The 25,894-nt window shown below is 36.4% G+C and overlaps 1 protein-coding gene across 1 annotated transcript in view; it reads left to right on the forward strand.

Annotated features, from left to right (window-relative positions):
- Positions 1-25,894, forward strand: part of VWA3A (von Willebrand factor A domain containing 3A) — a gene marked incomplete at both ends in the record, with an annotated part of 32,961 nt that overhangs the window by 3,735 nt on the left and 3,332 nt on the right. Inside the window, 23 exons of the mRNA XM_082313987.1 lie at positions 907-1,013; positions 1,301-1,426; positions 2,722-2,830; positions 4,016-4,081; positions 4,552-4,677; positions 6,480-6,618; positions 6,708-6,811; positions 7,050-7,130; positions 11,362-11,456; positions 12,072-12,191; positions 13,084-13,158; positions 13,890-14,034; positions 15,000-15,198; positions 15,635-15,705; positions 16,735-16,890; positions 18,361-18,451; positions 19,615-19,725; positions 20,326-20,423; positions 20,575-20,727; positions 21,444-21,552; positions 22,311-22,455; positions 23,001-23,145; positions 24,210-24,361. Coding sequence (XP_082170113.1) covers positions 907-1,013; positions 1,301-1,426; positions 2,722-2,830; positions 4,016-4,081; positions 4,552-4,677; positions 6,480-6,618; positions 6,708-6,811; positions 7,050-7,130; positions 11,362-11,456; positions 12,072-12,191; positions 13,084-13,158; positions 13,890-14,034; positions 15,000-15,198; positions 15,635-15,705; positions 16,735-16,890; positions 18,361-18,451; positions 19,615-19,725; positions 20,326-20,423; positions 20,575-20,727; positions 21,444-21,552; positions 22,311-22,455; positions 23,001-23,145; positions 24,210-24,361 — 2,723 coding nt within the window. The remainder of the gene's footprint in view (positions 1-906; positions 1,014-1,300; positions 1,427-2,721; positions 2,831-4,015; positions 4,082-4,551; positions 4,678-6,479; positions 6,619-6,707; positions 6,812-7,049; positions 7,131-11,361; positions 11,457-12,071; positions 12,192-13,083; positions 13,159-13,889; positions 14,035-14,999; positions 15,199-15,634; positions 15,706-16,734; positions 16,891-18,360; positions 18,452-19,614; positions 19,726-20,325; positions 20,424-20,574; positions 20,728-21,443; positions 21,553-22,310; positions 22,456-23,000; positions 23,146-24,209; positions 24,362-25,894) is intronic.

Consider the following 25,894-nt stretch of genomic DNA (forward strand, 5'->3'; position numbering starts at 1 on the left):
TGAAAGTGTAGTCTTTGTTAATGTCTAGATCCAAACAAACTCCAGTATGTACTATAATAATAATACTTTCCTTATTAATATTTGGAAGTTCCTCAATTCTTGTACCAGCATTCTCTATGGAATAAACTTGCCTAACAGAAACAGCTGTAAGAGCTAGAACCAAGTTGTGCCTAGAGCTATTTACAGTAAATATAGTTTCCTTATGCTTTATGTTTTGTCACAAGTCACACCTCACAATTTCGGTCAGAACCTTGGTGAGTTAATCATTTCCTGAAGTCCCAAAAGAAACTTGTCCTTTATTGTGCTCTTTAATTTTATAAAACTTTTTTAGTAAGGAAGGAAGATGTAATGTAGCTGTTTTACTATTTAACTTTGAAACTTTGTACAATTTCATTTCCTGCATTCAGAAATTATTTAAAATCAATTTATATTATCTGCAGTTTTCATTTTTGTGTGTTTTAAATAAAACTCTTTCAAGAAAACTCAATTTCCACATAGTCTGGTTTGCTTAACCTTAATACCTGAACTATTGTTTAGCCCTATCATGACTATGTATTAAACATTTTTTAGTAACTGCTTGGTGGGTGAATATGCCCATTCTAGATCAATATGTTGTTTCATGTGCTCATCAACTGAAGAGAAAAACTGATACCAGTACAACAAATATTCCCTGCCTCCTGCTCCATTAATAAATTGGCTGGATTACCGCAGGTTTGCAGGTTTTGTCTCTGCACTCCTTACCAAATATTTGAATCTGTGTGACTTTTTTTGGAAGCTTTTCTCTGTGGTAGCTGAAAATATTGCTGTCAACTATTTTTAGGAAATGACTATTTTTATTCTTTTACATAATAACCCTACTAGAAGCAGCATGGATAGTAATGCATTAATAATTTTTTTACTTATTAGTGCTTAATAGATGAACAGCTATCTTATAAGAAGCAATTGTACTGCCTCTCATTCAGTACAGAAATTTCACCTCTGTGGGAGAGTCCAAAAACCATCAATGTTCATGTGTAAGTAAGTTTGCTTCTCTGAAAAATAAAGGTGTTTCAAAGAAGGTCTTCATTCAATTAGAGCAATCTCTTGTAGATAATAAGTAGCGTTTTTCATCTTGTGCCTGCAGTGATTTGTAAAAGGGGAAAAAAACCCAATGAATTTTAAGTGCAGTCAGTGATTTCAAGCTGGTTGTTCATGCATAAAATATCTTAGCAGTTCCTGTGGTTTGTATTAATCTGCATGATCTATCTTATTTAGCACCTGCATGTTACGTGCACGTATTCCGTTTTTTTTTCCCCCCTAGGCTACATGAAGCAAGACAGTGGATAAAACAGCTGGAGCCTGGTCGAGGCTGCAATTTGCTGAAAGCCTTAAAACATGTCCTTACGATGAAAGAACTGGATTCTCTGGTTCTTATTGTAGGAAGCTGGTAAATTTGTTATCTGTCCTAACAACTAGCTTTGACTTGGATACAGAATTGGTACAAGAATCTGAACTTGATACAAAAATGAATGGAAAATTTAAGATCCAGGTTTTGTGTTTTTAGTTCATGCCACTGAATTCCTTTGTTTCTTCCCTTTTTTACTGTTTATGAATCTTCTCTTCTGATACGAAGCTACGTTTTTCCTTTGCTGATCAGTTATCGCAGTAATCCATTGAGAGTCTGCTAGCTCTAATGTTACATTGATAAAAATCTTTCAGCATTATTAAGGATGTTACTGAAAGGGTCTGCACCTCTGGGAAGATTAGATGATGAACTAGATTTTGCTGTAAAATAGCATTAAGCATTCAAAGATAGTCTTCTCTCTGTCATCTTCGTGCTGGAAAACTTAAAATGTCTGATTAAATAAATGAAACCAGGCTGAGATCAGATAAATTATGGACTTAAATTCTGCATTTCTACTGTCATCATTTGAAAACTTGCAGTATTGTAGTCAGGATTACAAGAAAAAGACTACAGTAAGGACTCTGGGAGTCTTATGGTACTCCTAATTTATTCATTGTATTTATTTTAAATGTGCAAAAAAGGGATGGTGTAAGCTTGGCAAGCTTGATCTTTAGGGTGATTGAGATTACATTTCAGCTAACTTACTGAACACACAGTGTTCAGTTAAAAGGTTCCAAGTTTTGCTTAGGTCTTCTTTGAACAGAGAGCAGAAGTTTTTTAGTATGTGCAAGTGAAAACGTCCTTAATTTCTGTCCCTGGCAGAAGTGTGGTGGGACGAAAAGGTTTTTACTAGCCATGAAGAACCATCAAAACTCAGGGAATGAAAACTGTGTGTAAGTTCTAAACACAAAGTTTTACTTTCTTTGGTGCCTTTGGAAGACAATGGACATCCTTACATATAGTTGAAGATTGGAGTTGAAAACTTTTCTATTGCAGTTTGTCACAAGGGCCAAAACCACAGTTCCTGATTTTTAGCTGCCAGGGCTAGCAAGGAATAATTTAGAACATTTCATCCACAAGCTGTTATGAAGTGGAATAGAATCTTAATGCTTTTATTATCATTCAGGTTTTCAGAACCAAACCCCAGTAGTGGTACCTCAGTAATTGTTGAAAGAGGGAGAGGAGGTCAAGTTATGCTAAATGACTGAATTACATTCCCATGATTTCTTATTTATTTCCCACTTAATTTTCTTCCCTGTCTTCTTCAGTATGGCTTTTTTTCCCCATTTGATTACTGCTATTGTTAATATTTTTTTTCCGTTATTTATTTATATCAGCCCTGATCAGTCTTTGGAAATATTGTCTGACTATGGTCAGCAGTGTATGCTGGGGAGAAAACTGCAGACTCATGCTGTTACATATGATTGCAGCAATCCTGCTTCTCTTGTAAGTAATTATGTTAATGCTTACTTCCGTAAGTGTCTTGACATTTGTTTCTTATTCAGCTGCAATGTCTTCTCTCATAAACTTGTGGGGCAGCTAACCTGCTCATTAAAGAGTTCTTGATCTAGAGCTGTATTTTCTTTAGAGCAGATTTGAAAAAACTTGTTTGGAGCATTCATCTTGGTTCATACCAAAGCCAGAACTGGCAACCAAGTGGTGTTGACAGGCTTGGCAGCTGAAGGGAAGCAGTTATTTCCAGATAATCATCCCGTGTGTTTACAGAGAAGACTTTGGGGCTAAGAGCTCTTTTGCAGGTGAAAGCATAAAAATAGGGGACTTCAGGTAGGCAATATTGCAGTAAGGACAAGTGGGTAGGGAGAGGGATCGTAGGAGAAAGGCAAGGACTTGGGATTGAGATCATACAAGTATGGAAGTCTTTGGGATAGGAATATTTTTGTATGGAACAGCATCAGTGCAAGACCTAGCAGCCCTGCTCAAATTACAGTGTTGATCACGAGCAGTGGTTTGGATGTTAGCAGTGACTGCCTGAAGGAAATGGAGGACAGAAGGATAAGCGGTTACTTTTGATTACCTTCACCATAGAAACTTGGTTTTAGGTGTTGATTGATTGCTTGTTTAAGCTTTTCCCTAAGGCATGTAGTGACTTAAGTGGCAGGGAGGACTCAGTTGAAATCGTAGTTTGGAGAGAAGATTGAATGCAGTAAGGGTATTGCAGTCGTGGGGAAAAGGATTGCAGTGGTAGATGGTAGGAGAGAAGGAGATGGGAGAGGTGAAAAAAAAAAACAGCAAAGGATTTAAGAGGTAATTGTGGGCAGGGGAAAGATAGCCTAATATTTATACTTGTAGACTTCGGCGATATGTCTTTGATCTGACTAGCACAGGCCTACCTTCAAAGGAAGAGAAAGCGACTGGCATTTTAACACAAGGTGAATGAACTTGACCCTTATTTCCTATTTTGTAAATTTCTTTACTGAGTTAGTTTTTCAGCCACGTTAAAATAAGACTGGTAAGAAAACAATGGAAATATAATTACTTTGGCTTTCTCACTACATGTACCTCAAAGATTCTTTTTCTGTCTCTAATTGCGAATTGAATACCAACAACCTATGTTATCAAAAGAGACTGCTAAATCAAAGTAACTATTTTTCTTCCTTTTTGTACATATAGGCAGTTCTAAAGAACCTTGCAGAAGCTGTAAGAGGTCGTTATCATTGCTACTCTTCAAAGGGAGAGGTAGGTGACAGCTAGAGAGGTAAAGCATTTTTTTTTTCTTTTTGATGATTCTTCACTTTGAGGAGGTAAACTAATTATCATCTGAGTAGAAGTTTATAGCAAGACTTAGTGCTGAAAGTCTCTGTCATAAAAGTGCTGAGGATGTGGTCAATAAATCTGCGGTTAATTCTGCAACTGAAAATGCTTTCTTAAAAGCGCAATAAATTTTGCAGATATTGTTCACTGACTTAAAGCTAATGAATAGGATGAAAGCAGTGGCTTATTGCAGACTGATTCAAAATAATAAAATCATATCTTGTTTATAAAATGATGAATAACTTATATGCAGTGCATTAGATACATTTACACTCAGTTCTACTATGCCAGGCAGTCTAGTATGGATGTATGCACATCAAAGTAAGAAAGCTGTGTTTGGTTGGTATTTGAATAGTAGTTAACTTATTTTTCCCCCTTTGTTTCTGTATGTACAGAATTTTGATAGCAGTGATGTTCATCTGCTACTTCAGGAATCCCAAAAGGCTAAGGACCTACTCAAGAGCATCAAACAGACTTTTCAAAGAAGAATTGGTGGCTCTCTTATTAGTAGAAGAGCAGATGTATGTATCTTTTTATTTTCATATGTACTTTGAAGTATCAGGGGTACAAGTTTTTAGTGTTGACGGTGTAAAAAAAAAATTATATGATTAATCCGGTATTTTGATAAGTGAACTTTGAATATTATGTATTGGCCATCCATTGTAAGGGGAAATTAAGGCTAAAACCAGGAAAGGAGACATTTTGCTAGATACTCTGCAAAGTGCAGCAAGTTTTATAAACCAACCAAAATGCGCCGAAAACAACATTGTACAATGATCATAATGGAAATCTAAGAGAATCACTAGCCTAACTGTATGCATGATCATTTAAATGAAGTTCTGACAGTCCTTTAAATTGGTAAAAAGATACTTGCTCCAGCCTGATTAAGGTGGACGCTTAAATCAGTTGCAAAATCATAAGGGCTTGTCTAGATCCATTACTAGTGTTGAAGTTAGGAAGCTACAGTCTGTCTGTTACACATCTGTCTGTGTGTTGGTCCTATCTTATCGTGAGGATTTGGCACCATTTGTTCTGTAACAATTGTCTTGGTAATGTTTCTATTTTTATGCCTTATTTCACCAACATACCAGACGTTCTTACCCTGTTTGTCTTTTCTCCAATAAAGTAACTTCTAAGTGCTCTTGATGAAATACAGATGAGGAAAAAAAAAGAATCTCCTGTGACTTTTCTTTTTTCTATGGAGTGTTTGGATAATATCTAGTTCTGCTGTGATCTGGTAGAGAAATTACTTACTCGTGTCTTTCTTTCAGATAAGAAAGATAGTCTTAAGTGGAAATACGCATCTCTCTTGCCTTATTCTCATCTCTGTACTTTCTAGGGGTCTGGAAGTTTAGAAAGTGGCTGAACTCACCTATGCTTGTTAAACTTTAATGCTAAAAATTTGGCAGCGCTGTTTTACAAATCTGTGAGAAATTTTTTCTCTTAACAGAATAGTCTGTTCTCCGTCACAACTACTGTAGGCAGTTGTGTGAGGTGGACAAGTCTGATCTGAAAGAGGGACTGAAAGCTTCCATTGGGTATCCTTGAGTATCTGGTCATCTGACCTGAGACATTCCAGACTGGAGGCAAACTGGTCATTTGTGAATAATATTTCTAATTCTGTTTCCCCTCATCCTCCCTAGTCCGTATATATAGAATTCTTTCACCTTTCTTCCAACCTCATAATTACTAAGGACCATGTACACTACATATGGAGCAGAAGTCACCCTGAAATGACTTAGAAGGTCCTATATCCCCAAATAAAAACATGTCATTTCAGAAACTTACTAGTCAAACCTTCTGTACAAAAAGCCATCTCCACAAACTTCTGTCCATTCATAAAACAAAGGTCTCTTACCCCTTTTGGAAAGAAAAGAATTGTAGTGCCCCATGGGGGGTTTTGTTGACCTGTTTCCATTTGTGTGAATGAAGGTAGAATGTGGTTCATTTGGACTCTGTGGTCAGTGCAGGCAGAAAATGGAGCAGTCGAGATTTGATCTGTGTGTAACAAAGATCTTTTTCCTACTTGCTTTTCCTAGAGAAATGATTGGCTGTTTTCATGCCAGTATGTATAACCATGATGTTTTAATTTCCCTGTGGGTTTTTGCATTGTAGCAAGCAGAGTGAATGTAATGGAACATTGTCCCCCAAAACCTATTTTTAGGAGGACCAATGATAGCTATTTTCAAAGTATTTTGCTTGTTGAAATCCCAGCACTTCGGTGAACATAAGTAAAACTAATATTCCATGCTGGATATTTTGGATTGAGGGTAATGAAAATTATGCTGAAACTTGCAAGAGTTTTTCTTAAAATCCGTTTTAGGTTTCCACAGAATTTGCAAATACAGCACCTTCCACCTTCTTATCAAAGCCTCCAAAGCATGAAGGACCATTAATTATTCAAACACCATGCATTCTGGACAAAACCTCAACAGACTGGTTAAAGACAAATGGATTGAAAGGTAGCACAGAAAGAAAAGCTTAACAGGTATGAAACGTTAATTAAAGACAGAGCAGGTGGGTTATTTAATTTCTTTGTTCCTTGATATAGCTAAAAAGTTAAACCTTTATCAAGTTTTGGCTCCCAATGCTTTCTCTCCTGTGGAAGAATTTGTACCTATTCTTAAAAAAACAGTATCATCGACTCTACATGAGGTAAGTGATGGGGACCCTTTCTTTTTCTTGGTTTGTTTTTTTTTTTTTCCTTTCATTTTTCTAATTAAAACCAGTACTTTATAAGTTAGTGAAATTCTACAGGCTTTAACTGAAATTTGAGTTGTCGATTCAAATCAAATACTTAATGCCATTGTTAAGAATGATTCAGGAAGTAATTCCATGTTAGTGTAACTTATATAGGCTTCAGAAAACACATAACTATTATTTGTCCTTCTAGAAAGCGATGATGCAGTTTGAATGGTATGATGGAACTGTGAAAAATCTCCATGTTGACCTGCCAGTATTATACAACTATCAGGTGAGTTGTCTATAGTGATGTGGCCTTGTCAGGGCTAGATAACCATCTAATTATTCCACATTAATTATCCTGTTACATAAATACTGTGGGGATTCATGCGCAGACAGCTGTCCATGTAAGTCTGCAGTGATCTGGTCAGGCTTGGGACCCAGATTCTTATGATAGTGAGGAAGGGAGGCCAAGTAAGAGAAAGAGTCCATCAGTGCTGCTTGTAAATACAGCAGTATGCATTTTGCAATCTATGTGTAAAAATGTATTTATGTTATTTTACCCATGTATATATGAATCCTTTAGCCTGTACATTGAAAGGATACAGCACAATAGAGTACTTCTGCTTGCTTTAACAGAACTGTCCCATTTCATCTTGGTTTAAGCATTAAAAAAAAGTTTTGTATTTTGTTTTATCTCTTTGAAAGTCAAACAAGTTTTATGAAGAAGAATGTCTAACTGTTACTGGCTAGACGAAGAAAGACTCAAGGCATAGCAGGAACACTCTAGGAAGTAGTGTAGGAGCAAGCTTGGATTATTATTGCATGACTTGAAAGATGATGTGTGATATGAGAGTATGTGCAAAGGCACATAACATAGCAGCAAACCAGAGCCTCTTCCTGTAGGAGCAACCTAGTCCCTCAGATGTGTAGGAAAGAGAGTCAAGGCAAGGGGTAATTTTGAAATAAAAGTTTGATCTTAAACTATCAAATAATCCAGAAGACTGGTTGAATAAGGAACTAAAAAAATATACTGTGACATGAGTTTGGTAGATGAGCTTCTCTCCACTCCATGGATGGATGGATGGAGATGGGGAGAATGGTGAATTAAGGGGAATGATGAAAAAAGACACAGTATTCCAGATTAGTGATGTTGATTTCTGCGTGTGGGGAAGATGGCAGAAGCACATGAAAGTCTGCATTATGAAGCCACAGGAATAAAATTAGGTTGCCTTGATCAGCATCTTGCATTAGTCTGTATTCTATGTTTGGAGAATGAACATAGAATATGTTTGTACATACGAGTGAGTTTCTCCTGTGTCGTTTGGGGTGGATCCTACAGCATCCAGCACCCGCTCTCCTTCTGTTTGAAATCCTGCTGTAATACCTTAAGACCAGTAATGTAGCACAGTCCATATGGAGAGTCCAGTAAGATTTGGAGATACAGTTTATATTCCAAATTCAGCATCTGATCTGTACTTTCAGAGACATCACATTAGCCTTTTCATTCTGAATCCTTCACCCTCTCCCCATCAGAAGTAGCTAGTAGTCTCCACTGCAAAATTAGGAGATCCAAAGCTAGTAAGTTCTACATGATTGCCAAATGGTAATATTTTGCAGATGGTCACATCAGAAGTAATTCACTCTGAAGTTCTTCTTTTACCAAGAGTAGCATTTTAGCCTTGATAGTGTTCTTGCAACACTCTTGCCCTGCATTTAGACAGAATATATTTTTGCTAATGTGAATGTCAAGGACAAATGATTTTGATATGTTTTCAGCATAACGAACCTTTTTTAAGAATCAGAAAGACAAAATTATTTCTGCTTACTCTATAGAAGGTTGTCATACTTCTGCTTTACTCTAAAGTGTCAGTAGAAGCTGGTATTTGTATTTCATGTTTTAGGATATGCTCAACTGTTCTTTATACGTAATGTGAATTCTGAAGATTGTGCCAGCATAGTGCTGCAAACCACATTCTCCTAAATTATTCTAGTTTATGCCCTTCATCTACAGCTTGCACGGAGGTTGGTTTGTTTTTTTTTTTTTCTCCTCTCTTCTTGCAAAGTGAGTGTGATATGAGGAGACTGCACTCTTCAGGCTTAGCTGGGCATGTGTGGGCAGCGGATGCTGCAGCTTTGGTTTTGCAGCTTCATGTGCAAGGTGAAATACTGTGGAGGGATTTGAGTCCTGGGAAAAACAAGAGGATTGTGTCATTGTGCAGCATGATATGACGAGCAGAGGCACCCAATGCTTTCAGATCTAGAGCTCCACATTCTGCACTAGAGGCAAGACAAGAACTGTCGTCATCCTGGGGCAAAAAGTAGCAATCACAAAATGGAAGCCTTTAACTGTTGTTTGCTATTAGTTAGCAGGAAATTAGCGGGAAACTATTTTTATGAAGGGGTTCAAGAAGGTTGAGTGCACCCTGTTATGTAGGCTCAGAAAGCTGGCTAGAGTTTGGGAAACACAGAAGGTTCTCCAATGATACCGACTGCCCCATTTAGTTTGAGAAATCCATGTAATACTTAAAAAATGCCTACTCTGCCTTCCAGTCTGTAACCGTGTGTATAAAGGCTGTTTCTCAATAGTCGTTCAGGCCTTTAGGAATGCCAGTTGTTTCCATAGCAAGCAATGTGGAGTTTGCCTTGGAAGATTGAAGGGGTCAGTGAAAATGATAAGACTAAAAGTATTAAAAACATCCAGCTATGTACTCTGGCCCACCCTTGAGACAGAGAGGGGGATGTTGGTGATAAATACGGCAGACAGAAAGGAGGCCAGGTAACTGTTTCTTTTGTGTGGCATGAGTGGTGCTCTCTAAATTGTAATCAAGTGGCAGAACAAGGTAATATCTCAGTGGCTGAGTCACTGGTATTATAAGTGAATTCTTCATCTGGCAACTTTTTAGCAAGTAAATGATTTTTAAAATATTCAGGTGGCATTGACTTTGGTGTCTGCCTAAAGGGAAGCTTTAAAAGAGAGCTTACAAACAATGTTCTAGATGGTGTCACTGATGAATTCAATAAGAACAATAAAATCCCTTCTAGATAATAACTTTATGTTTAAAGTTTTGATTGCCTTGTCTCAAGTCAGAGCAGCTTTTTATTCCAAGACCTGTTCATTTGTGTCAAGCACAACAGGATGGCCATTCACTTTGAAGAAAAGATCGGTGTCTAAGACAATGCTCTATATGTCTTCCTACCTTTATCTCCCTCGAGCTATATTGCACACTGCTCTCTGCCATCTCTTACGTTCACCTTAAGTTTTTGAACTGGCTGCACAAACTTATTATCCGGCTTTGCATTTGCCTTCAGCCTGATAGTTGCCAGACTTTCTTCAAGAGGATAGTAAGGCTGCTACTAGAGTTTTCTCTTCAAGCTTGCAGATTAATTAAGAACACTATTAGGTCAGGGATGTTGGGATTTTTGGATATTTGCCATGATGCTATTACTGTATAGATAACCTTAAAACTGCTGGCACACTAGGAGAATATTTACACTGTATGGGATTTTGAGGATCTTTGAGGACTACATTAGCTCTTTTAAGTGTGGGAGAAGTGGAGATACATACATATACCGGTAACATAATGAAGGCCGCTGGAATTCTTACAGGCAGTAGTGATTCTTGAGGATTGCCTCCTTGGTCAGAATACAGCTCATCAGAGAGTGGGACAAGTTTAATGAAATAGAAGCTGCTTAGGGATATTTGCAGCCAGAGTATGTAATATAGTGGTCTATTCCATTCTTTTTCTTTTCTCTCTTCTGTACCACTCCACTAGCAGTCCTGACAAAGGGCTATGGGATTGTTTCCAGGCAGGGCAAATATTTCTTTAAAATGGAGGAGGGATGAGAAATCTGTAGAACTCTGTAGTCAGACAGAGTGTAAAGTTTAACTGGCTGATGTGAAAGCAGCTTCTGTCTCCTTGATCACCGGTAGATGCTTGTGTTTGTGCTCCAAAAGCATGCTACCTTATAGCTTTTTCTCTGAGTTCAGTGTGCTTTTCTAGCTTCATTTGCCCTCATACGTATAATGGATACATATGCTTGCAAAGGTCGTGTTCTGTAGAGCTTGGATAAATTGCCTTAATGTCTTCAAATCGATACTGTGTAAAAGAATGATACGTGTTTGAAAATATTGTGTTTATTTTAAATGATGTGTTTTGTTACGAACACTGCCTAAAATTGCTATTGAAGAAATGGTAAGTTTGCAAAAACTGTGGTTTGAAACTTTTTTTTTTTTCTTTTTTAATGTGTTTGACCACTATTTTGGGACATGCTAGCAAGGGGAAATGTGAAGAGCCTTTAGATCTTTAGACCCCTTGTGGCTTTTTTATCACTGTATGTTTTTCTCATGGACTGTGTTCTCTTACCTTTACTAAGAATGAAATGCTACTGTCAAAATGAATGGAAGTCATTAATTTTTTCGATATTATGCTGTCATGTTACTTATGGATTAAGCATTTGGCAATAAAAGACTTACTTGAACTTTTTATTTTTACCTTAAATTTTCTGTATTTTATCCACAGAAACTGCTTGCTAAAATGGTAAGAATCTATGAGAAACGAATTGATTGGCTATCTGTTGCTAGCAGAAGAATATGGGGAAGTGTTTGTGAAAGGAGGTATTGTACTTCGATAGTCCTTTTTTTTTTGTGTATTGGTGATGGTTCTTATTTGCCAGCCTTCGCTTTGTGTGTGAGTCAGCACCAAGTAATACAGGGCAGAAAACAGTCAGATGTAGAGACAACAGTTGCAGATACGACCAGTTTAAGCAATCCACTTTTGAAAACGGATATTGATATTCAGCTTCTTTAATAATCCAGTGAATTTACCGAATCCAGTCATCATCAGTCAACACAAAACTGCAATTTCCATGAGACAGAATGAGACTCTTAAATTAGAGTTATCTAGCAAGTAAGCCGCACATTTCAGACGTGTTTTGGATATGCAAGTACAGAGAAGGAAGAGGACCTGTTTAGGGTTCAGCAGCCATTATGGCACTACATGTGCCAGTACCCTGATTAGTGCGTAGCTTAAGACAGACAGACTTTTCCATTATTGTTACGATTTTTTAAAAAATCTCACCTTATGTTTTGCAGGTTTTTTTTAATATAGATTCAGTGTTTATCCATTTTGATACATATCAAACACTATACAGTTAGAGTACAGTGAAGACAAGAATATGTAATTAAAGAAGATTTTTTTTTTTTTTAATGAATACTGTGTTTCTTATATAGGGTGGTTATACTTGTTGATATATCAGTGACAAACTCCATGTACATCTCCCATATCCAACATTCTTTGCGGCTTTTACTTGAGGAACAAATGTCAAATAAGGATTACTTCAATATTATAGCGTAAGCAACTATTTAAGATTCTTTTAAAATAATTGTAACGCATTGCAATGAAAAAGTATGCTGAGAGATTGTAGAGATTGTAGTTACTAATGGGCATATTTTAGGGTTTTTTAAATTGTATATAACGTTTTATGATGAAGTAATTGCAAGAGTAGCACTGATTTATCATTTTTGGGTAGGTGTATGGATCAGATCTACAGAGACCAGATTAGTAATTAAAAATCACTGTTTTGGGTGAGGCTCACTGAAACTGATTGCATCATACCTGCAACAAATTCTCTTCTTGCTATATTGTCCATAACAGTATCAGGTCACATGTCAGAAACTTTTACTGGAAGAGGATTCTGGAGGTGTCTCAGGTACCATAACTGAGAACACCCTTTAAATTTTACAGTAACTCCAATACTTTTTTTAATATGTAATAGTACTAAAATTTTGTACTCAACACTAGTAGTCAGAAATGTATGGCCCAGTTGCTGAAGAGCAGCTGGGCAGGTTTCTGAATGGCAGGTAAAAGCAACAGACAGCAGCTCATGGAGTTCCAAACCTGGTGGCAGAGCAGATCTGTTACCTCACAAGAGAGATTCAAGGAGCATCTGAGGGTTGGGGTGGTTTTGTTGCAATACTTCTGCTGAGCTTTTACCAGCTCACTTAGTATCCTGTTCAGGAAAGAAAAATGTAGTCTGGCCCACTACCTTGAAAATCTGACAACCCCTGAGTGATGGATAAATGTGAATAATTAAATTGTTTGAAATAGAAAATAGTTAGCATCAGGCAATTTTACATCTGTAATACTCCAAATCAGATTTTTATTTTTCAGTGAATTGGCTCTGTAATTTTTTTGTTCTAAAGCATAGTCTGAAAATTAATTGCTGTTATCTTCCCGTGAAAGATTTGGGAGTGATGTTGTGCCTTGGCAGCTGGAACTGGTTCCTTCCCAACCAGAAAACTTACAAAATGCTTGGAGGTAGGATCAAATAACTTTCCCATACGTCTGAATTAAGCGATTGTAGGTGTCGTGAAACAGATAAAACAGAGAAACAGATTTAAGCAGCATTGTGAACAATTTACAACATTGATATATTTATCATATTACAAAAATATTTTTCCATTAACTGTTCTACACTGATTGTTCGGGATGGCTTGTTGTGAAAACAGCATTATAAATTTAATATGTCCTAGTCACTTTGTATTTCATATGTACACAAATTATATATGTGCACAGATACAGAAGTGTCTGTGTAAGAAATGCACAGGTTACATGAAGAACTAAAAATTGCTTCAAATTTAACTGGGATGTGAAAGCTAAACTATGTTTTTTCCCCACATACACTGGAAAGAAATCCCAGGTTTCTGTTTGTGGAGTCACACCCTCAGCAGTTTCATTATGCCTCTGTGGTTTCATTTTTATTCCTGTAAGTTCTACTATATTAAATTTTTTCTACATAAAATTAAGAGAGAATTCTTTCATCTCTATGCTCTGAATCTTATCTTAAAAACTAGTTTGCCATGGTGGCAGTACAGAAACGAGAACAAATAATTTGGGTCATTATATAATCTGTTTTTGCTGTCTGTCATTGTCAAAAATGTTAGACTCCAGTGCAGTGTTATTTAAGATTCGTAGTTCTCTTTATTCTTTTAAGCAGAAACAAAAGCTTTTGTTGCTTCATTCTTTGAACTATCAACAACATCTTTTAGGTGGGTGTTGAGCTTGCAGTGCAAAGGGAGTAGAAACTTCATGAGTGCACTCAGGAGAGCTGTGGAAATAGACTTCAAAGAAAAAGATAAATACAAATCACAAGGACTTTACCTGCTGACTACTGGAATACCTGATCAGGAAACAGTAAGTATCATCCCAGCTTTTGCAACTCTTCTGTAAGTTCCTGTCAGAATTAATCTCAACTTTCCCTTGACTTGGCTAGTCACCATAGCTTGTTGGCAGAATACTTCTCCTTTACGTATCTAAGCCAGCACAACTATCAGGATCTCAAAATGCCATTTCTGCAATTGCTATTTGTGTGTTGGAGGTAGCAATTATTAATAATGTGTGAATCGTAGAAAATTCAAGAGGTGTTTTTAGGATTCCTTGCCCACTCCAGCTCTGGCCATCATTTCACTGCAAATTTCTGAGTTTGAACAAACCAACTCCGTTTTTTCATATGATATCATTTCCTTATAACTAATGGGAACAAAGCCACAAATAATTTTATGGTGGAACTCCGTTGTACATTATGTAGAGACAGCTCCTATTTTTAATAACAATAATGCATTGCTTGGATATATGTTCATAGTGCATGTGCTCTGTGACTGTTAAGCCACGTGGGCAGCCTAGAGTTTCTGAACATACGGTAATCCAACTGGAATAACCATGTGTGCACAGTAGGGCATCTCTTGCGTTTGTTACCAAACTTCTGGAAATTCGGGGCAAACCTAAGAAATCATTAAAAGCCCACATGGATAACAAAAAAACAAAGGATACGTACAAAAAGGCAAATGAATAGTTCCATCCCTACTTTGCTTCAGTGCGTGGCTATCCTTGAAGTTTTTGATTCCCATAGCTACCCTGTCTCACTTCGTGGCTGCAGCAATGCTGTTGCCATTGTCACTAGTAATAGTGACAGTTTTTGTGTATATGCATGATGTGAGGAGGCTTTCAGCCACTCAGGGTATGTTCCTGTGCTGAACTGCTCAGGTTGGGAGTGTTTGTACATCAGTTCAGGAACCAGTGGAGAAGATGAAAGCTCGTCTGAGGTAGAGGGTCACTACTGACTTTTTTTTTTTTTTCCTTGTTTCTTCTCTGTCTTGCAGCACACAATCAATGCTTATGTGGCTGAGGTTTGCAGAGGTTTCGATTTGCAGCTTCATGTCTGTCTGTTTAGTGTAATGGAGGATGTTGACTCCAATGGGATTATTCCAGCCCGCTATGCTAACCCAACTGAAACTGCCATTGCTTTTAAAGAAATAGTACAGGCAGCCAATGGGAGATTTCATTGGTTTGGAGAAGCAGGTATGTGAAAAGGAAAGTCAGTGCATACTTCTTTTCCATTAATTAAGTAATTTTTTTTTTTCCCCCCCTAAATCAAGTAGTTTACTTTTTAGGATGTGATAATGCTATACTAGCATTGCAATAAAAACAGAGGTCCTAATTTGATTAAGGCTTTCAGTTGTATTGCAGAATATTATAACGCAGCCTTAATGCAGGAATTTGTTCCTTTTTTTTTTCTATTTGAATTCGCTGTTTTCTGCTACATATTTTAAAGATGCATGTTTAAAATATAGTTACTAATGTGGTATGTCCAGACTGCCTGGCATAGAGGAAACAAAGGCTTTTTGATTCTTTTCATTGAAATTTGGCATGCCCTACAAATTGTTGTACACTTTAAAAAAGATGTATTTTGTACACTTAGAAACCCCACACTGATTAGTATATATTTGATTATCAGGTATTTTTGAAAGTGATGATATCACTGTAATTGTGTCTGAAATGGAAAAAGCAAACAACTACTCTCAAAAGGTATGAATTATATGTATCTTTTTAAGTTATGTTTTTCTTCAGAAAAAAATTCAACAGTGTTTGTATAGCTGACAATGCAGAAGATTAAATAAAGTGCAAATCCTTATAAGATGGGCTCTAGAGTATGAGAATAGTTACCGTAGAATAAATATGGACTAGAAAGCAGTTGTACAGTACCACTGCAGTGATTGCTGTTGGAGTGGCCATGATTCCTTATGAAATACTAGGAGTTTACAATTGAAGTGATTCTCCTTTTTGTCGCCAATCCTATGATGAATTCTTCACCAGTAGAATTAATTGTTCATTATAATTATATATATAAATAAATATATTAAAAAGGTATATATATATTATGTAACAAATATATAATATTATGTTCCTGTAAGTCACAGTGGAGGGAGGGATTGTCATTGGCACAATACATTTATTCAATTCTAAAAAAATTGGTTTTTGAAGTGTACTAAGGATGTAGAACTCGTATATATCTCTCCATATTACCTGCACATGACTTTTTGCAAAGATATCTAGCAAAGTGACTGAGGCAATATATCCAGCCTGGCAGTACGCTTGCTGCTTCTTACAAAAGTGTGCTTAGAAGGATGTATGTAGTGAGATATATGTCCAGAGGTCGGAGCACCTTGTTGCATGCAAATCTGAGTCACAGAAGTATTTTTAAAAAGAAGAGTTGATGTTATTCAATGGGATCTTAAAATATTTTGTTATCGTTTAACAGCTGCATATACTTGGTTCATCGTCTTCCAATTTGTTCTGGTCTTGGTGTGCGTACTGTTGCCTTTTCTTTTAAAATCTTTGCTCAGAGCAAGAGGGATTTCCCTCCTATGTGTTTGAGCAAGCACAGCACAAAGGGTTTTCTATTCAGTTAGAGGTGTTAAGCATTACCAGATTTATTAATCTGGTATGAATTTTATTTATTATTGAAGTAACAAATACAGAATGCCTGTCTTTGAAATGTCATTTACTTAAATTTCATGTATATGAATTACTAAACGATGTGAACTTCCATTTCAGTGTGCATTCCTAGTGGAATCCTTGAAGCAACGTTCAGTAAATCAGTCTGTTAATCCATTTATATCAGAAGGAGGCTCAAACGTGCTTACGAAGAAAGACAAAAGGCCACAGAAGTTGCCATCTCCTAAACCCACAGCTCTGAGCCTGGCTAGAATGGTTTGAAATGGTCCATTTTTAAGATGCCGTGTGTTTTAGTTAGAGATCCTACCCAACTATCAGATGCTGCTCTTTGTGAGAGAAGTGCTCAGGCCGAAAATCTGAAGGAAGTAAACCAGCACTGTGATAGTACTCTGAATTTACATTTTAATTTGCATTCAAAATGCTACATAAACAAAAACATACATGTTACTAACTCCTGCTAAGTAATTAATTATAATAGAACCACATGGTAGTGTTTAAAATTGTCTAAATAATCCCTCCTCTGACCTTAAAAATTTAGTGTTTAATGAAAGCAAAGGCAAAGTAGAAATGTGCTTTACTGAGTTACGTCTATTTTACACGTCCTTCTAGCAAGTACTGAATTTTATGGTATTCTGCTCATTTACAGATGAGACAGCTGCAGCTGAGTAGCTTGTCTTTGGCCACACAGAGAGACAGCATAAAACAAGAAACAGGATTCAGGATTTTTTTTCCTGCCTACTGTGCTTATTTCCATGGAGTTACACTACTGAGTCCTTTGGGATTTTGTTAATGTTTTCCTTGTTAATTTTGACTGTGTATATGTCTGTTTTGAGTGGGTGTACAAATCTGTCATGTACATAAATGGCCAGTGCCAGTGCTTACCACTTTGGTGTATAAATGACTAGATACAGAACTGCCTACTGCAGGATGTAATTAACTTTTGACCTGGAATTTTCAGGTCTCATCTTTGAAATGGGAATGGCACTCCTAAGTGTAGGTGTGTTCATGTTGCAAAGACCCTTGTAGGTAAGGCCAAACAGGTCTTCCATGCTATTTTATCAAAACCAACATATTCTCAACACCTCTTCACAAATGCATGAAAAAAGTAATCACTCGGATATGACTACATAGCATAGTTTTATAGGGATTAAACTTGTAGAAAACTGATACAAGTTTGTCTGTAGATGTTTGGTGATATTTGTAGTAGAGCTGTATGTTAAATTAGATGTCAGTTACTTGAAGACTCTGTGTCACAGCAGAAGTCTGATCCTACAATAGGGTTAAACAAGCGTTCATGTTGTTTAGCAGACTGTTCAGCCCCTAGAAAAGGAAAAAGGAAAAATTACTGCTGTCAGCACTAGGTTTCCAATATGCAATAAAACTCTGAGAAAAATACTATATACTATATTCTATAAAACAGTGCCATTACCATACTAGACTGCTCCTTCAAGTGGCAAAAATGGTCAAACTCATCTGCCTGTAGATGTTAGCCATTAGTTTTATGGCAGCAGATGAAATTGGTAAGATAATTAAAACAGAGCAATTAAGAGTTACTTAACCTAGCAAGAAATCACAAATTAACAAGTCATCATGGCAATCTGCTGACTTGTTAGAAGAGCAAAACAGGAGTTAAAGAATAATGAAGGATAGTTCCAGTTTTGAATAACACAGTTGTTATCCAACTGAAATAGTTTTAAATTTTTTTTTTATTATATGACTTCATAGCGTATTAAAGACAGCCATGGTGCAGAGAGAAATGCTTCCATGAGAGTACTGGCTTGGCGTCCTACTAGTGCCAAAGCAGAAATTCCACCAGGTCTGTATGGATTAGGGGCTTTTTGTCTTCAGTTTCTTTGGGTTAAAAGAAAATACTAAATTAGAGCTTTAATTTAAGTTTTCAAAACACTTGCAATTTTAATCTTTAATCAGACTGATAGGAAATATTGCGGTTGTTTTAAAATTACTTCGGTATGAGTTTTAGCTTAGTTTTGGTAACATATTTAACATTATATATTAACGTATATAAGCTTTATGTATTAACGTATATAAGCTTTCTTTAAGGTTGCGAGCAGAAGGAACGCTGCACAGCTGTATAACTGTTTCCAGGTCATACGATTGAATATCCATCCTGTATCAGGAAATGTCAAATGTGTGGGGTGGAAAGTAGAGCCCTGCTTTGTCCCATGCCTGAAGCCATAATTAGAACCTCACTTCTCTTGGTTTTCAATTCATACTCCTTTTTTTTTTTTTTTTTTCCAAAGGCTCAACAATTCAGAGATTTATTATTAGTTCAATATGTATATTTCTGCAAATACTGTTAGATCCCATTGTAATTAATATGCTGTTCCTCTTGATTTATTTATGATCCAGTAATGAAAGAAAAAACCCCACAAATTTCAGGTTATCTGAAGTGCTGACTCTTGCAACTGCTGCTGGTATATGAAACAGCTGTTAAATTGATTCCAGTCGCTGTTGGTCCCTTAAAGTCCAATTCCTTTGTCCTACATTTTTGTAACTTTCCTGTGTTTTTTCTTTGCGTCTTTGCTAACCTCTGCCAATTTTTTTTTCGCATTAAATTTGAGTCTTGAAATCTACTGATTTATTGAAATGAGATTGTGCAGAGCACCTCATATGCAAATATAAATCCAGATTTGTAAACACTGCTATATATCAACAATGTTAATTGGCTTTTCCAACAAATACTATGCTTACTATGAACCCCTAATCTTTTCAAATTATGCCCTGTGACATTCTTTCTGATGGTAATTTATAAATTTGTAAAGGTTTTGGTTCCATTTCTATGAAAGTAGTGTGATTAGTTCTATAATATGGATTTTTCTTAACCAATATGTAAGAAAATTATGTATTTATAATTGTGGTAACAGGAAATTATGAATTGAAGAACAGGGTTGCATGCAAGAGTTTTATCTAGCTGAAGTAAGTCAACATCCTTGTTTGTTTGTTTGTTTTTATTTGTAGCACAAACAATAAAAGAATGGCCTCAGAGTGAGAATAAAAGAAAGCATAAACCAAAGCAGCAGCCAGAGTTTTCTGTGTCAGTATTTTATACTGATAAAGGAAGAAATGTGGGTATGTGTTACCAGGATATGATGGGTGAAGCCTTTTTATTGTCAGCATTTTTATTATAAAACTGTTAGGATGTTAAGTCACTGATAATCAGTGTGCTTTAAATAGAGTGGAAGTGAATTTCACTTATCAAATAGTGGTGGGGTTTTTTGCTTTGATGTTTGGTTGGGGGGGGCGGCTCTTTTTAGGTCTTTTGGGTTTTTTGGGTGTTTTGTTCAGTGCTTTGATTTTTTTTTTCTTTTTTTTTTCTTTTTTTTTTTTTTAAAAGTCCTTTGGGATCTTTTGGTCAAAGATGCTCCAAGGAAAAATGCTGTCATTGTCGTTTAGATGATTATAGAAGATTTGGTTTGGAATATTTTGAAGGTGACAATTTTTAAAAATAAGTGATTTTTTAAGTACTTTTATATATCAAAACTTTGCATTTTTTTCAAATGTGGAATTGTGTATGAAATGCTAGTCTGTGGGTTTTGGGGGTTTTTTGGGGTTTTTTTTTGTTTTTGGTTTTTGGTTTTTGTTTTTTTAATCAACAGTCATATGTGATTCAAAAGGGCAATGATTTAAACCTAGGGCTCCCAATATTACTTTGTTTGTTTTCTTAACTAGGTACAGTATACCGAAAGTATCCAAAGATAATGTGCATAAGGAAGTCTGTTCCCTCTGTTACATTGCCAAAAAAAGAGGAAATCTGTTCAAGCAAAGAGGTATTTTGCTCCTTACTAATAAATTGCCATTTTAGAATTATCCATATGAATTAATGTGAGCATGTTAATTGTGATTCTGTACAATGTATTGCCACTTAAACTGTTCTAATATTTACTAACAACCAATTGCTCCATTTGTTTGTCTTACAAGTGGCTGACCAAGTACAGTATTAAAAAGCTTAAACTGGAATTGCCCAGACTGATGTTTGGTCCAGGCTGTACTCACCAAAAGAAAACTGTGGAGTCTCTGCACAAGAAAGTATCGGCAAAATACTGTACTATCTTCCCTAGTGTAGAAATCAATGTAAGCTTTTGCAGATGTCATATACCTACAGCATCGAAAGCCTTTGTGTTTGTTTAAGACAATGCGTGTTGCTCAGTGTTTGTGGCTTGGTAGCGTGATGTTCCCTCCACTATTCCCTGTTCTTCTTTCTAAATCACCCTTCTGTTAGAAAGCTAGAGAAGGTCTTTTATTCACCACAAAAAATATTTAGTATGTTTGAAGTGCAAACTGCATGGGATCTTTAGAAGGTATCTAAAGGCATCGTATAGAACGTATCAGAGGCATCTCCACTGCTCATACAGTGTGAAAAATAGTTTTGAAATTTTAAGTGAAGCTTTCAAAAATCATGCGTGAGTCAAAACTGGGAAAATGTTGTATCTTGATTGTTTCGGTTTGTGTAATGACTGGAGAGAAGCATAGAAAGTTAAGTCCAGGATATTATTGCTCTATTATATCTAGAAAACTGCCAGAAAGAATGTAGTAGATGTATCTGTCCAGTCAAATTATATAATTTTGTTGCCCAGCACAAGTGGCTGAGATGAGAACTAGGCTTTCCTAATTTGGGTAAACCAGTTATTTAGTAGCAACAGAGTCACAAAAATTTTCTTAACACTATTTCATAGACGTAAAGACAAAAAACCTAATCTCTCTGATTTCTAATGCAGACATTGCATATATAGCAGCTGAGCTCAAATCTCCTGAAGTAAGATGCTCTTGTACAAACTGAATTTTTCCAGGGGGTTGTGAAACATCTGCAGTTTCAGTCTAAAGAACTGGAAATCTACACTGAACAACTGGAGAAAGTGTTGCAGCGCTATATACAGAGAATACAGTGGCTTCTGTCAGGTATTGGTGTGCATCTGTTTTTCTATAAAGCACAACTTAAACGTACATAAAATCTTCTTATCTACTATTTCTAATAGAATAAATCTGACTGTAAATCTGGCTCTCAAATAGGAATTAAAAAAAATAAAATCTGTTTTGCATTTCTTTGAAATTTTAAAAAGTATTTTTATGACAATAAACTAAGAATACAAGAGAATTCAGCATCTGTGTAGCTCATAAACATCTAGCTTGCTGTGAAATAATTAGGGCTTTGAGTTAAGTTTTTCGTTTGTCTATGTTGTGTTCATGAATACAAGGTTCCTGGTGTCAGAAGCTATCAACAGAATATACACAACAACATATACAAGCAAAATTAGCTTTTCTGTTTCTTTTGCTAAGAATGTGCCCTATTTAGAAGTTCAGCATTACTGCTGGTGAAAAGTATTTTGATCCTGCTGTTGCTCATAAACTATTTCCCAACAAAGATCTTTTAATTTTTTGCTGGATTGTAAAGTAGGAGCTATAAAGTTTTTAATGCAAGTTGCTACAATTGGCTAGTAATTAATGCGTGACAGTGCTAGATTTGAAATGGCAGAAGACTTTTGTATTCTTAACCTTTGAACTACCTTGTTTCCACACAGATTAGAATTTATTATGTAGAAATGTGCCCAGAATAACCCCTAAAGACTGAAGATTTTACAGTATGCTCAATAAAATAATATGTTCAATAAAATAAGCCTATGTAATGACACTTAATGAGTTTTAATGTTCCTGACCAGGAAGCCGAAAGTTGTTTGGTACCATTTTAGAAGCAAATGTCTGTGTTTTGATTGATACATCTGGTTCCATGGACCCATATTTGCAACATATCACAAAAGAACTTACCTCTCTTATCTGGGAACAGCTGAGAAAAAATGAAGTGAGGTATGGTGAACTACTGATAAAGACTGAAATCTGCACTACTTATTATTTAACAAGATTACTTAATAATTACAAATAATACAGTACTGAAACACAATACAAGTAATTATTATATGTTAGTGCATAATATGCATGTGACATGAACTGCTTTTTTAGTTCTGCTTTTTAACCAACTTTTAATTCTGAGCTCTCTAAGATTTGAGCCTCATTTGCCATAGGCTGATGCTGTTTATCCTTTTGGGCTCAGCATTCCCATAGATTTACTGTTCATGCAGAGTGAGATACGCTTTCTGACTCTTTGAAAGCTGAAGACCTTAATCTAATAATAGGCTCTTGCTTTTGGTTGTTTGGGTTGGTTTTTTTTTTTCAGTTGGGTTTGGTTTGGGGTTTGGTTTTTTGGTTGTGGTTTTCTTTTTAATAGGGTTTGGTTTTGTGTTTGTGTTTTTGTTGTTGTTTTTTTTAATTATTATTTATTTCAAAACTGGCTTACCCAAAGTGACTGATAGTATTGGTTAGGGTTAAATGTTGCAAACTGTCTTTCTCCTCAGGTTTAACCTGCTGAGATTTGCAGAAAACACAGAGAGTTGGAAGGAGTGTCTTGTAGAGGCAACTGATGAAACATGTCATGATGCTGTGCAGTGGGTGTCCAAATTCCACGCTCATGGTAATACATGCATCCTTATGGCTTTACAGGTTAGTAAATTGTGTACCACATTTTGGAGAAGACATCGTGTCTTGTGGTGCTAAAACACTTCCATCTGACTGGTAATATTTTAGGAAAATTATGTGGTCAAAGCATACAACATTTTTATATGCAAAACACTGAGCAGATCTGTAATCAAGCCACTGTTCCTGTCCCCAGGGCTCATAGATACTAGAATTCATTGCTCATACTGAGTTTAAGAAAAATGTGAAATGTCAATAGTTGCATTAATATTTGTGTTCAAAGAATACTGGAGAGAGAAAATAGCCAGTTGCTCAAAATGATGGTTATGTACAGCTGTGGCTGTCATATATTTGCTATGGGCCAAACAGGGATTTTAAAGAAGCAGTCCTTGTTGGAATCACATGGGCATTGAGTACAATTCTTGAACTTCAGTAACAGGTGAAGAAACTTTTCTCCTATAAAAATTCTCAGTGTAGAAATTAACTCGTAATAATAATCTAAAACAGAGACTAAAAGAACTTGTACTTTCATAAGATTTAAAATTTTAATCAAAAAAGAAATGTTGCCTTAGGAGAATGATTCTTCTTCCAGACACCCTTGCAGAATCTGCTTATAAATGTTACAGAATTCATCTTGAATCAAGTCCAGTAGAACTGTAAGGCATGTCTGCATTACAAAAATGTCCACTGAGTCAATTACCGTAGCAAGTTTTCATAATATAAAAAGGCGGCAAAGTCCTAGTGAGCCTGATTCTCAGACATTAAGCATCTTTAACTCTCACAAAATGTGATGTAAAAATCTTCTGTCAGCAGTTCTCCAAAACCAGTTAATTTGCTTATCATCAAAAACTGACTCATTGAAATGCCCTGCTTATGAATATATTGCCTTATGCTACAAATTATCTACTTGTTTATTTTTCAAATTTATATCCTTGATCTCTCTCATACTTAGTGAGAAGGAAAAGACAATACTAACTTGATTAATGATGTGGTAAATATAAAATCATCTTAAATCATTGGAATAGTGTTTTCATTCTTAAGTATAACTTTTCGTATAAATGTACTATTTAAGCTTATTTTCTGCTTTTCAGAAGGCTCTCAGTTTCCAAGGTATAGAGGCACTGTATGTGTTGACTGATGGAAAACCAGACACCAGTTGCAGTCTGATTTTGAAAGAAATTGAAAAATTGAGAAAGAAACAAGATATTAAAATCCACACCATTTCTTTTAGCTGTACAGACAGGTACATGATACTTTGCAAGAACAACAAAAAAATCTTTAAAATTACTAGTTTATTTATTGTCAAAAGGCTGTGTTATCAAAATGGTCCATGTGCTCAGTTCACTGAACACCAGGATTGAGCTAGACATTCATGGGAAGGCTGTTCTGTACACAGGTAATTGCCACATGGCCTTCATCTCCCACTGCTTATGTCCTTGAGAGAGTTGCCTTCATGCACACAGAGAAGTGATATGCATTACTAGTCTGCAGCACTGAGGTCATTCCTGTAGTTCTATCATTAGTCTATCATGTACATATCCCTATGGAGGCATAAAAAGTTAATACACTGGCCTGGACCGGAATCAGGAGCGCTAGGAAAGTGCCAATGCCAGCCGTGGTGGGGTGCGGCTTAAAGATACATCTCTGGATTTTCCTTTTCAGGGATCTTTGCATGGTCCAGAATTGGGGACCATGGGAAAATATCAAAAAGTATGCGCTCCTCTAAATTCTTATTCATGGCTGTGCCTGTGTGATGGAAGGAGCAGAGAGCCAAACAGGCCACCAGGTCTTTAAGCTTCCTAGAATAGCTGCGTGTCCACTCTGCCACCTCAAAATGCAGTAGTTGTCTCAGGTCTTCAAGAACTCAGCCTTTGTATTCTTGAATTGAATGCAGCATTGCCTGCCAACACTCCTGTCTCAGTGGCAGTCAGGAGGTTAACAACTTCTGGATAATGCCCTTGGGTTTATCCAGCTGCCATTAGAAACTTTTGACCCTCTCATAGCACAAACAGACAAGCAGTGTTGGTTCAGTTAGGTCGTAGGTTGCTTCCTGCTGAACTGTGAGATGGATGTTGCCACAGCAATGGAATAGAGCTATAAAAAGGGATTAAAAAGTAAAAGAAAAAGTTTAGGAAGGTGAACATGCAACAGAAAATATCATAGAAAAGACAAAAGATTTCAAAGCAGGACTGAGGATGGATGAGGAAAGACCAGCAGAATCTCGAGAAAGTCTGAGAGATGATAGTCATGAAAAAATAGGGCGCACACGATGCTTGGCCCATTCTGTAGAGTTTCAGGGTGTTTTCAGAGTTCTGGATGTTTCAGGAGTTATCTGTGGGCATGCCTGCTAGGTGTACACTGGAGAATGGTAGTACAACCACGCTAATACCTGATAAAATGTTGAGAGCATATGTGGACTGGAGTTTCTAGATTAGTCTCCTACTAAAGGAGTATAGTTTGCATACGACAGAGCTACTGTGAGAGCCAAACCAACATGTGGCAGACAAAAATAATTGGGGGATTTGTTTCCAAACACCATTACTGCTCCAAATTAAGTTGGCCAGATCCTATACTGCTATGGTAGCTAATAGACCTTAAAGCTAAATCCCTCAAAAGATGACAGTTAGTTTGGATGTCATTTGTCAAGCCAGTAAGGGGAGAAGCAGTAGACCTCTTGATACATAGTCTGTGGTCTTTGTGATTTCGGAAGCGAGGTTTGACAGGAAGAGAGTGCTATTTTGTAAGCTTTTATATATCTTCCTTTCTGGTAAAAACT

This window comes from Platalea leucorodia, assembly GCF_965183815.1.
Source record: "Platalea leucorodia genome assembly, chromosome: 5".
NCBI lineage: Eukaryota > Metazoa > Chordata > Aves > Pelecaniformes > Threskiornithidae > Platalea > Platalea leucorodia.